The sequence below is a fragment of the Capra hircus genome, chromosome 23 (genome assembly GCF_001704415.2).
Source record: "Capra hircus breed San Clemente chromosome 23, ASM170441v1, whole genome shotgun sequence".
Taxonomy (NCBI): Eukaryota; Metazoa; Chordata; class Mammalia; order Artiodactyla; family Bovidae; genus Capra; species Capra hircus.
Window position 1 is genome coordinate 45,600,112 of NC_030830.1, and position 13,538 is coordinate 45,613,649.

Genomic DNA, 13,538 nt, shown 5'->3' on the forward strand with positions numbered 1-13,538 from the left:
TGACTAGACAGATCTTTGTTGGCAAAGTAATGTCTCTGCTTTTTAATATGCTGTCTAGTTTGCTCATAACTTTTCTTCCATGGAGCAAGCATCTTTTAATTTCATGGCTGCAGTCATCATCTGCAGTGATTTTGGAGCCCCAAAAAATAAAGTCTGACACTGTTTCCACTGTTTCCCCATCTATTTGCCATGAAGTGATGGGACCGGATGCCATGATGTTCTTTTTCTGAAGGTTGAGCTTTAAGCCAACTTTTTAACTCTCTTTCACTTTCATCAAGAGGCTCTTTAGTTCTTCTTCATTTTCTGCCATAAGAGTGGTGTCATCTGCATATCTGAGGTTATTGATATTTCTCCCGGCAATCTTGATTCCAGCTTGTGCTTCCTCCAGTCCAGCGTTTCTCATGATGTACTCTGCATATAAGTTAGATAAGCAGGGTGACAATATACAGCCTTGACGTATTCCTTTCCCTATTTGGAACCAGTCTGTTGTTCCATGTCCAGTTCTAATTGTGCTTCCTGACCTGCGTACAGATTTTTCAAGAGGCAGGTCAGGTGGTCTGGTATTCCCATCTCCTGAAGAATTTTCCATTTTATTGTGATCCACACAAAGGCTTTGGCATTGTCAATAAAGCAGAAATAGATGTGTTTTTGGAAGTCTGGGTTTTCGATGACCCAGCAGGTGTTGGCAGTTTGATCTCTGGTTCCTCTGCCCTGTCTTGTGCATGCTCTGTTGTATTCAGCGCCACTGACCCTGCACTAGGCCACCACCGACCCACACCTCCACCGGAGACTCCTGGACACTTGCAGGCAAGTCTAGGTCCGTCTCCTGCTGGGTCAGTGCTCCTTTCTCCTGGGTCCTGGTGTGCACAAGTTCTGTTTGTACCCTCCAAGAGTCTGTTTCCCTAGTCCGTGTAAGTTGTGTAATCAAACCCCACTGGCCTCCAAAGTCAAATTCCCTGCGGGTTCTTAGTCCCTTTGCCAGATCCCCGGGCTGGAGAATCTGTTGTGGGTCCTAGCCCTTTCTTAACAGTGCAGGAATTTCTTTGGCATAATTGTTCTGCAGTTTGTGGATCATTTTTACAGTATTGTGGTGGTTTTTGCCCTAGCTTGACTTGAATCACGCACAGCAGGCACTGAGTCTTTAAGGTGGTATTAATTGTCAAGTGTGTTCTGTTTGTCTCCATGGAGAGGATCTTTGGAATCTTAAAGCTAGTTCCTCTCGGCTCTGCCCAGTGTGCCTTTCCGCTTGGTTTCCTTTTGCTCTAATAAATTATAGCCATGAGTATAGCCGTCCCCCAAGTTCTGTAAGTCCCAGCCAAACCCCTAGCCCTGGGGGTGGTCCTGGGGATCCCAACTCAAGTCATAACTGGACTGCACAGCTACAGGATTTAAACTTGATATTGGGCAGGTCCTGGCACCACTGTAGGATGTGACCTGATGAGAAGAATGCTTATGTCTTCAGAGTTAGAGTGCTTTAATTGTAGAACCGAAGTCCTTCTCCTTTTTGGGGGCGGGGGTGGACACCAGAGACCGAGTAGTATTGGAATGGCACCCGTGTTGAGGGTGGAGTCAAAGGTACGGACATGGAGACCAGTTTAGGTGACTTTGGCAGTAATGCAGGTTTGAGATGAGAGAAGAGTTTACTTAGATAAGGGTATTTAGAATAAAGACCTTAAAGTGGACCCAGAAGACACCATGAAGAAAGAAATGGTAGACCTGTTGAGTGTCCTGATCCAGGATGGGGGAGAGAAGGGGAAAAGGTGCAACTTCATCACACAGTTTTGAATCGTTTGCACTGAGTCGTTAGTATTCTACCCTTTTCAGAACTAGAACTCCTTCAGGGCATGTTTTTTTTTTTTTTTTAATTCCATGCTGTAAGTATGTTTATCCTTTTCCTTCAATAAATCTGAATAGGCATTTTAACCTTTAAAATTAATGAATACTCACTCTCATTTGTGTTTTCCCGAATTTCATTAGTTTTCCGTTCTTTCTAGGAGTTGCTCGTTCCATGCTCTTTTGCCCTCCCTTTTGCCATCTCTCTGGGAAGTAAGGTTGTAATGTTCAGCCTTCCCGGAGGCAGTATGGTGAAACAGCAAAGTCTTTGGTGTCAGACAAGCCTGGATTCCATATCAGGTTTATTAACTGTGTGTTCTCACCAAGTTACGGCACATGTGTGAGCTTAGTTCTTCATCTCTAAAGTGAAATCGTTACACTTTGATCCAGAATTGTTGAGAGAAAGCATAACATGTTACAAAGCACTTAGGGCCTGCCATACAGTATTTAATAAAGACTTTTTATTGCTTATTCTTTGGAGTGTCCGTCACAAGGACTCAAAATGAGCTAGTGTGCATGGCGCTGTCATTGCGTATCATGAATCAACCAGAAGAGGTCGCTAGAAGATTGCTTAGGTGTGCATTCTGTTTCATCAAGATGATGTTCTTCAGTGAACTGTGAAACTGTCCATAATTTATTTTTTACTTTCTGCCCTTCCCTTTTTGTCTCCAGTGTCTTCTGTCTGGACTGGTGCCTCTCAAATCTTAATGCACACCAGTCATTTAAAGTGCAGGTTAATGTTGTGCCTTAGACTGAGGATTTCTAACAAACTTCTGAGTAATGGCAGTGCTTCTAGTCTTTGGGTCACACTTTGAGAAGCAAGTGGTTAGCCTTTTTTTTTGACATTCAGGCTAGTGGGTCTGTCCCCAGGTAGCTTGCTGCCTTTCTCCCTCTTGGTGCGGGGGGTGGTGGTGGACGTGTTGTAAGCCCAAGGGTGCTTCAGCGTCACTTGTGGGTGAACAGATGTTACCTCCCGTAGTGTTTTCAAGGCTCGTCCATGTTGTAGCTTGTGTCAATACTTAATCCTTTTTATTGCCAAATAAGATTCCATTGTGTGAACATATGCCACTTTTGTTTGTCAGTTCAGCTGGTGGACACGTGGGTTATTTGCACTTTTGACTGTTGTGAATAATGTTGACAGAAACAAATGTACAAGTCTTTGTGTGGTCATATGTTTTCAGTTCTCTAATGAGCTAATTGTTGGGCCATTCAGTTATTATGCTTAAGTTTTTAAAGAACTGCAAACTGTTACCCAGCGCAGTGTGTCAGCTTGCCTTCCTACGGCTCCCATTTCTTCACAGCCTTGCCAGCACTATTATCTGTCTATAAAATACCCATCCTAGGGGTGTCTGTGATGTGGTATCTTGTTGTGGTTCTAATTACTGTGGTGTATTTTGATTTAGTATGACTGGAAATACAGTGGTAAAAGGGTTTGAGTACTTTTAACTTACTGGACATCATATTTCCCATTCCTTCTCCTGGTTTTTGGAAGATATTTGCAAATATGCTATACCTTTGCAATTAGGTATATTCCCATAAAATTTTATGTGGAATCACAATTTTATTCTATTGAGCAAACAATTTAAACAAGCTTGTTTTGAATTCAGTTATAACTCACATTTGAACTACAGCTTATTTTCTTAGAGTTCTTCAAGTAGGGGCCATTGTGTAAATTGGTAAGTTATGTGTATAAGTTAGTAAATACTTTTAGTGCTCTTGTTTGGAACCTTCTAATCAGAATGTAGAAAGTCAGACTAGGGGTTATCTTTTACACGGCTGTCACCAAAATAAAATGGGTGAAGAGTGACGAAAAGAGCACAGGATTTCCCACCAAAGCTATGAAGCTGGGTGAATGGCAGCCCTCTGTCTTCTGAGGGTGCAGCTGAAAGGGTGGTGCTGATTTTGTTGACTTACCTAGACTTTAGCTTTCTCATTAGTAAATAATGAAAATAGTACTTCATGGGTTATTGTAAGGATTAATTGGAAAAGCACATTTGAACCATACTGTACTTAGTATGAATGTGAATTTCCTGTCCCCCCTCCTGTTGCATCTCATAAGCAACTACACAAACTATTGTGTATACTTAATGATAGAAATTTAGGAAGACACAATACAACTTTTAAGGCTATTACTCTAAAGACCATTAACAAGTTAAATTATATTTATATACAAGCACACGTACATATACATACACATATAAATATACACTGAAAAATACTTCCAATTTTGGGATAGAGGAGGCTTTTTAAAAAATTTTTATTTTTGTGAGGATCATGATATTCTTTTTCTAAATTTTTATTTTTAGTTGGAGGATAATTGCTTTACAATATAGTGATGGTTTCTGCCATATATCAACATGAATCCGCCATAGGTATACATATGTTCCCTCCTTCTTGAACTTCCTTCTCACCTCCCACAGCATCCCACCCCTGCCTCTCTAGGTTCTCAGCAGCAGATCCCACTAGCTCTCTGTTTTACATATGGTAATATATATGTTTCAATGCTACGCTCTCAAACCATGCCACCCTCTCCTTCCCCCGCTGTGTCCAAAACTCTGTTCTTTACGTCTGCGTCTCCTTTGCTGCTCTACAAATAGGAGCATCAGTACCATCTTCCTAGATTCCATATAAACGTGTTAATATATACAGGTTTTTCTCTTTCTGACTGACTTCATGCTGTGTAATATAGGCTCTAGGTTCATCCACGTCATTAGAATTAACTCACACATGTTCCTTTTTATAGCTGGGTAGTATTCCTTATCCATTCATCTGCCAGTGGACATCTAGGTTGCTTCCATTGCCTAGCTATTGTAAATAGTGCTGCAGTGAACACTGGGATACGTGTGTCTTTTTCAATTATTGTTTCCTTGAGATATATGCCTAGGAGTGGGATTATTGGGTCATGTGGTAGTTTCCAGCCAAAGGCCTAGAAAAGGTCAGTTTTCATTCCAATCCCAAAGAAAGGCAATGCCAAAGAATGGTCAAATTTCCACACAATTGCATTCATTTCACATGCTAGCAAAGTAATGCTTAAAATTCTCCAAGCCAGACTTCAACAGTATGTGAACCGTGAAATTCCAGATGTTCAAGCTGGATTTAGAAAAGTCAGAGGAACCAGAAATCAAATTGCCAACATCCGTTGGATCATCAAAAAAGCAAGAGAGTTCCAAAGAAAAACATCTACTTATGTTTTATTGACTGTGCCAAAGCCTTTGACTGTGGATCACAACACACTATGGAAAATTCTTAGATGGGAATACCAGACCACCTGACCTGCCTCCTGAGAAATCTGTATGCAGGTCAGGAAGCAACAATTAGAACTGGACATGGAACAATATGGTCCCAAATTGGGAAAGGAGTACGTCAAGGCTGTATATTGTCACCCTGCTTATTTAACTTATATGCAGAGTACATCATGAGAAATGCTGGACTGGAAGAAGCACAAGCTGGAATCAAGATTGCCGGGAGAAATATCAATAACCTCAGATACGCAGATGACACCACCCTTACGGCAGAAAATGAAGAAGAGCTAAAGACCCTCTTGATGAAAGTGAAAGAGGAGAGTGAAAAATTTTCTTAAAACTGAACATTCAGAAAACTGAGATCATGGTATCTGGTCCCATCACTTCATGGCAAACAGATGGGGAAAAAATGGCAACAGTGACAGACTTTGTGTTTTGGGGCTCCAAAATCACTGCAGGTGGTGACTGCAGCCATGAAATTAAAAGATACTTGCTCCTTCGAAGAAAAGGTATGACAAACCTAGATAGCATATTAAAAAGCAGAGACATTACTTTGCTGACAAAGGTCCATCTATTTAAAGCTATGGTTTTTCCAGTAGTCATGTATGGATGTGAGAGTTGGACCATAAAGAAAGCTAAATGCTTTAGAATTGATGCTTTTGAACTGTTTGAATTGAACTTTTGAACTGCTTTTGAACTTCACCAACACTGTGGTGTTGGAGAAGACTCTTGAGAGATCCAACCAGTCAATCTTAAAGGAAATCAGTTCTGAATATTCATTGAAAGGACTGATGCTGAAGCTGAAATTCCAGTACTTTGGCCGCCTGATGCGAAGAACTGACTCATTGGAAAAGATCCTAATGCTGGAAAGATTGAAGTCAGGAAGAGAAGGGGACAACAGAGGATGAGATGGTTGGATGGCATCACCAACTCAATGGACATGAGTTTGAGTAAGCTCCGGGAGTTGGTGATGGACAGGGAAGCCTGGCGTGCTGTGGTTCATGGGGTTGCAAAGAGTCAGACACAACTGAGCGACTAAACTTAACTGATGGCAGTTTTATTCCTAGCTTTTTTTTTTTAAAGGAATCTTCATGCTGTTCTCTGGAGAAGGCAATGGCACCCCACTCCAGTACTTTGCCTGGAAAATCCCATGGACGGAAGAGCCTGGTAGGCTGCAGTCCATGGGGTCGCTAAGAGTCGGACACAACTGAGTGACTTCACTTTCACTTTTCACTTTCATGCATTGGAGAAGGAAACGGCAACCCACTCCAGTGTTCTTGCCTGGAGAATCCCAGGGACGGGGGAGCCTGGTGGGCTGCCGTCTCTGGGGTTGCACAGAGTCGGACATGACTGAAGCGACTTAGCAGCAGCAGCAGCAGCATGCTGTTCTCCATAGTGGCTTTATCAATTTGCATTCCCACCAACAGTTTAAGAAGGTTCCCTTTTCTCTACACCCTATCCAGTGTTTATAATTTGTAAAGTTTTGATGAACAGCCAGAGCAATCTTGAAAAAGAAGAATGGAGCTGGAGGAACCAACTTTTCTGCCTTCAAACTGTACTACAAAGCTGCAGTCATCAAGACAGTATGGTACTGGCAGAAAAACAAATACAGACCAATGGAGCAAGATAGAAAGCCTGGAAATAAATCCATGCACCTATGGGTACCTTATCTTTGACAAAGGAGGCAAGAATATACAATGGAGAAAGGACAAGTGGTGCTGGGAGAACTGGTCAGCCACCTGTAAAAAAATGAAACTGGAACACTTTCTCACACCATACACAAAAATAAACTCAAAATGGTTTAAAGATCTAAATGTAAGGCCAGAATCAAGAAAACTTTTAGAGGAAAACGTAGGCAGAATACTCTTTGACATAAATTACAGCAAGATCCTCTATGACCCACCTCCTAGAATAATGGAAATAAAAACAAAAATAAACAGAGAAAGCTCTTAACCAGGTTTGGAAACCTGGACACTACAAAAGGATGCCCATTTGACTATCAGAATTTTAAGGTGATCATATACAAACTTAATAGATAGGTGTTTGATGAAAAATATTTTAAAGATGGAGGATGAGACAGAGTTAGTTTTGATAACAAAGAATGGATACAGGTTGACCAGAGGGGAAAAAATAAAACTTGAGACTGGAATGGAGTAAGCAACACAGAATTGTATGAATGAAAGCTCATAGCACAAGTAGACAGGAAAGGCAGCTTAACACAGCACATGTCCGTAAGACTGCAGACACAAAAATAAGGTCCATAATCGCCTGTACCAGACTCATTCGGTGCTAGGGAACCTGAATTGGTAGAATCTTTTTGAGCAGCAGTTACACAATATCTTTTAATTACCAAAAACTTTTAACCCAATAGGGCCACTCCTGATAATGAGGGGAAAGCAGTATATAATAAGGATATGTAGTCAACAATATATTTTTATAAATATGTTTACAAAATCATTGTAGTGGCAAAAAAAAAAAAAGCCTGAAAATGAATAGTTGACTAAATCTTAGTAGATCCACACCATGAAGTAGTTTGTGGTCATTACAGAGAATAAACTAGAGTGACACCAGTTGATTTTTAGGGATTTCTGTTAGGTATTATGGGATAAGAAAACTGAGAGGCAGAAGATCTGTAAGAGGACAATATTTGATAAAACAATGGCAGTTCCCCTTGTATATTTTTTATAAATGACAAACATGGAGAAATTTATGGAAGAATACATATTTGTAAACATAGGTTATATTGCAGAGTGGGCAAAGCAAAACATAAAACATGTGATATGAAAATATTTATGCATTTATATAATATTGTATATATATAAAAAATGTCTAGAAAGCAAACATACTTTTATCTTTATTGTCACAGAAAGATGGAAACAATTTGTTTTTAAGGAAAAAATTTAAAAATTCATATATGGGACCTTATTTATGATAAAACAATTCCACAGTTCACAGGGGAGAAAAGTTTTCATGTTAAAAACTGACGTAAAATATTCCAAATGTATAATAAATAGGTTATTTTGAAAGTTGACTTAAGAAACTGAGTATTGATTTTAGTTGTCTATAATATAACTTTGCCTTGTATTTTAGGAAGCTGCAGATGATGGACATAAAAACAACCTTCTTCCTCAGATTATTCAGTGTTTTGCGTGTCCAAATTGCTTCCTCCTTTTTAGCAGCAAGGATGAGTGTTTGAAGCACATGTCGGGAAAGAATCATTTCCATCAGAGCTTTAAACTGGGTGGTATGTTCATACTCTCTTCTGATGAAAATTATTAAACTCCCTTAACCTTTGATGATGTACTGTACATCTCAGGTAATTCTTGAGATAACTTATTTTCACATTAATTTTGAGAACTGTGAAAGTGAAAGATGTTTATCTCAGTTTTTATTTTTCAAAAAAAAAAAGATTCCTAATATTTATCTGTACCTAAGAGTAAGGTTTACTTTGAGGAATGAAGACAAACTAGGGAAGAAAACATTTATGCACAATAATGTTTTTGTATATCCATTGGGAAGTTGGGTGTTTCCCTGCATTTAAACTCAGATTTTAGTTTGAGCATGAGTTCAGCATCCATCACACTTAATTGAAGCTAGAAAATGACTTTTCTTAGATTTTCATCACATAAATAATTATCTTCTTTCACTTACTAACTGGATGTTGAGAAAGGCAGAGGGGAGGAAGGCCGGGTCACTCCACTCAAATCTTTGCAAGTTATAGTTCATTTTGTCTTTCAGATGACAAGGCAGTGGCACAGCCAATATCATTTCCATCTTTTGCAAAGAAACTTTTGATCTCTCTGTGCAAAGATGTTCCATTTCAAGTTAAGTGTGTGGCCTGCCACCAGACCCTACGTTCCCACATGGAGCTTACTGCCCATTTCAGGTTTGTACTGGTCCTGCCCAAAAGGCTCTTCACCAACAGGGGGATTCAACAAATAGGTTTATATTCTGTATTTCTCTCCTTTAAAATGAGAATGGATATTTGCCTGGACATTACCCAGATTTACCATAATAAGAGGAGAGGTATGAGGAAAGTGGGTTCATTGATACTGCTGTAGACGTTAAACAAGCTGACAGTTGTAAGTTTTGTATGGGTTGCTGAGGGTTGTGCCTGTGGGAGGAGAGGGTTAAGATAGAATGTTGGCTTTGAGTCAGCTAGCATGAAAAATATGACAAACAGGTGAAAAATTGCATGTCAATCAAAGGCCAAATTGATCAAATAATTGAGTGTGGTATTTTTGTCTTTACAATGAAAATTATCAAGCAATATACAAAAGTAATGAGTATAATAAGCCCTAATACACCTGTCACCAGGCTTCAGTAGTTGTCACTACATGGCACTTTCATCCCTGCAAGTTCTTACTTTTGAAGCAAATTTTGTTATTTTATCTGTAAATACTCCAGCATATACCTATGGATGATAAGCATTCTTTCTTTTTTGTTTTCTTAAAGAAAAATAGCTGTAATACCGTGACACCTAAAAAACTAGTATTTTAATATCATCAAACATCTGATCAGTTAACAAATTTTCCCTGGTCACTTCATGAAGTTTTTTACATTTGGTTTGTTGGATTCATAATTCAAAGACTGTAGTTCGCATTTGATGCTCTCTTAGGTCTCCCCCCTCCTTATTTCTTTAAAATGCATTAAAAGTTTGTATCTACTAAGTGATACAGTTGCATTTGTTTACTTAGAACAGTTGTTTTCACAAACTTTCAAGTAAAATACATTCTCTAAAAATCAGGCAGCTGAGTATAATTATTCTGTATAAACTTGGTATAATTACTGTTGTTAACAGTCCTAGTTCTGACTTGTATTTCTTGAGTTCATGAGTTCAAATCCTCATCCTGCCAGGATTTTTATTCTTAAATATTTCATGGAAAATTTCACCATATGCACGTCAACAGACTAGTATCAGTTCAGTTCAGTTCAGTTGCTCAGTCGTGTCCGACTCTTTGCGACCCCATGAATTGCAGCACACCAGGCCTCCCTGTCCATCACCAACTCCCAGACTTCACTCAGATTCACGTCCTTCAAGTCAGTGATGCCATCCAGCCATCTCATCCTCTGTCATCCCCTTCTCCTCCTGCCCCCAATCCCTCCCAGCATCAGAGTCTTTTTCAATGAGTCAACTCTTCGCATGAGGTGGCCAAAGTACTGGAGTTTCAGCTTTAGCATCATTCCTTCCAAAGAAATCCCAGGGCTGATCTCCTTCAGAATGGATTGGTTGGATCTCCTTGCAGTCCAAGGGACTCTCAAGAGTCTCCTCCAACACCACAGTTCAAAAGCATCAATTCTCATCCATCTCCCAACTTTGATAATGCTCAACACCACCATCCTTATACATCTTTATGTGCCTTATCACGCTTAATGATTGTTTATAGTTCTTTGTTTCTGACGTATTGTTTCAACAATTTATTGAAGTTTACAAATCTTAACCGTTATGATTTTTTTCATGTGTTTTTCATTCCTAGCCCTCTGCCCCCTTAACCTTTATGATCTGTAGACTGGATACAGCTGTCAACCCATCCTTCCTTCCTGGTCATCTCCCACCCTCTCATCCCCAGCAGTCTGTTCGGATATTTTTTCTACCTTACATTGATAATATCTCCTCTAGATCTTTATGTAAATGGAATCATGTATAGTATGCACTCTTTTGTGTTTGTCATAGCATCTGTACAATTCATCCATATTGTTTAGTTCATTGTTCTCTTTTATTTGTGAGTAATATAGCACAATTGCTTATTCATCCTCATGTTGGTGGACCTTTGGATTTTTTTCAGTTTTTAGCTGTTGTGAATAAGGCTATCATGTGCATCTTATACAAATCATTTTATAGACATATGTTTTCATTTCTCTTGGATAAATATCTAGGATTGGAATTGCGAGATCAAAGAGTAGATGTGTATTTAGTTTTATAAGTCTACTCGACATTTCCCAGAGTGCACTGGTGCGTGTTTCTCCCAGCTGGGTGAGAGAGTGGCAGTTTCTCTACATCCTTGCCAAGGTTTGCTGTTGCCAGTCTTGTTTCATTTTAGTTGTCCTTTGGAGAGTCTCATTTGGTTTTAATCTGGATTTCCCTGATGAACAGTGGTGTCGGACACTTTTTAGTGTAAAAGCAACCATGAGCATGGCATGCTCCTGGCCTAAAATGAGTCCATTCGTAAAGAGCAGGTACCAGGCTGTTGAGAATGTCTCTGTCGTGCTCCTCTGCACCATAGAGAAGTTGGTTACCTGCTTGTCCCATAACATCCCTATCAGTGCATTTTACATTGTTTCTACTTTTCTGAAATTTGTCTGGATTAAAAAACCTTTTTTATGGATTCTAGTTTTATCCTTTGGTATATGGATTAAAATCAGACAAAATGTAGGTAATGTTTAGGTAGATAGGATATTATTATATCATCTGCCTCTTTGTTGAAAAACAATCTTTAGTGCTATGTACACATGTTTACTTAATAATTACTACAATAAAAAGCAGAGATACTGCATTTAGAAATACTTACAAGTTTATCTTTTTATCCAATTTAGAGTTCGTTGTCGAAATGCCGGTCCTGTAGCTCTAGCTGAGAAGAGCATTGCTCAGGTGGCAGAGAAATTCCTCCTGAGAGGTTACTGTCCACATTGCAACCATGTCTTTGTGGATGAAACCAGTACCTGGAATCACAAGCAGAATTCAGGACACAAAGTCCGACTCATTAACTCAATGGAAGAATCAATCTTACTTTATTGCCACAGCAGTGAAGGGAACAAACCTCCTTCTGACTTGCACCTGTTGCAAGATGAGTCAAAATTTTCATCACTGAAAAGAAATATGTCCTCTCAAGAATCTAGCTCACAGGATTGTAGCACTGTTCCAAAAAAGAAGATGAATTTAGGAGTTAAAAGCCTTGGGGGTGTGGTTTGTTTTCAGAAGGAAAGGTCACTTGTTAAAACCTGGTTTTGTGAATGCCATCAACGCTTCCCCAGTGAAGATGCAGTAGAAAAGCATGTTTTCTCAGCAAACACAATGTGTTACAAGTGTGTGGTCTGTGGGAAGGTGTGTGAAGATTTGGGAGTCATCCGTTTACACATGAGCCGCATTCATGGAGGGGCACATTTAAATAACTTTCTTTTCTGGTGTCGGACATGCAAAAAGGAGTTGAGGAGGAAAGAAGCTATAATGGCCCATGTGACTGAGTTTCACAGTGGACACAGGTATTTTTATGAGACAAATGAGGTGGCAGGTGACACTTTGCCATCATCCTCTACAGCGCTGGTGAGTGATCTGACTGCTGAGAATCCTTCAGCTATTACTATTGTTGATCACTCCCCAGCAAACAGTCCTCTGAGGGGTAAATGGCAATGCCGAATTTGTGAAGATATGTTTGACTCCCAAGAATGCGTAAAGCAACACTGCATGTCTTTAACAAGTCACCAGTTTCACAGGTACAGCTGCACCCATTGCAAAAAGACTTTTCACAAGATGGAAACACTGCAGCGACATTGCCAGGATGAGCACGACAATGAGGTGAAGATGAAGTACTTCTGCGGGCTTTGCGATCTGAGTTTTAAAGTGGAAGATGCATTTTTGACTCATTATAAGGAGCACCACAGTACAGACTATGTATTTGTGTCAGAAAAAAGGGAACCTTCCATTAAAACGGAGAGTGATTTTCCAGTAATAGAGACGGGTAATCTGCTGACCTGCGGCTGCCGCGAGAGCTACCTCTGCAAAGTCAACAGGCGGGAGGACCACGGCCGCTGTCTGCAGACTCTGCTGGGCCAGGGCCGCCTGTGGTTCCGCTGTGGCGTTTGCTCAGCCACAACTCAGAGCCTCAGTGATCTGCACACGCACGTGCGCCAGGCGCACGCGGACCTGGAGGCCCCGCCGAGGGGCCTCATCAAGTGCGGCACGTGCACCAAGGCCTTCCAGGACCCCGAGAGCGCGCAGCAGCACTTCCACAGGAAGCACTGCTCGCCGCGGGGGCCGGTGGGGACCCGCCTTTCGGCAGAGCCCAAGAGCCCACCACCCGCCCGGGCAGAGAGAAAGCCCAGACAGACCGCAGGCGGGCTGCAGACTGCAGAACCGGAGAGAGCCACGGAGACGGAGCTCAGCGGCCAGAGCGCAGGTACGGCAGGTAACCAGCCCTGACGCCTGGCGTCCCACGTGCTGGTGATTGATAGGCGCGCGCCAGGGGGCAGCCCGCCCGGGGTCGGGTGAGATGGGGTAATCATTTCTGCAGCGGGTACAGAGATCCGTGTTCCCGATGCTTCCTGCAACTGCCCTCTCAACCTGGGGGGACAAAGAATACCTGTTAAACTAATAGGTATTTCAGATAACGTTTTATTTTCTTTTCCAAAAGACTTGGGAATTTTGAAAGATAAGAAAAATGGATGGTCTTTCTGAAAGTCAGATTTGAAAGTACACTGCATGTTACTATCATTTAGACTAAAATTCAGTAAAAGGATAAGTCAGTG

General features: G+C 40.8%; 1 protein-coding gene across 3 annotated transcripts in view; it reads left to right on the plus strand.

Moving 5' to 3' along the window:
• ZNF451 (zinc finger protein 451) overlaps nt 1-13,538 on the plus strand; it is a 97,128-nt gene that overhangs the window by 42,217 nt on the left and 41,373 nt on the right. For all 3 annotated transcript variants that reach the window (XM_018038936.1, XM_018038938.1, XM_018038937.1), the window contains exons 8-10: nt 8,166-8,319; nt 8,814-8,961; nt 11,610-13,189. In XM_018038936.1, coding sequence (XP_017894425.1) covers nt 8,166-8,319; nt 8,814-8,961; nt 11,610-13,189 — 1,882 coding nt within the window. The remainder of the gene's footprint in view (nt 1-8,165; nt 8,320-8,813; nt 8,962-11,609; nt 13,190-13,538) is intronic.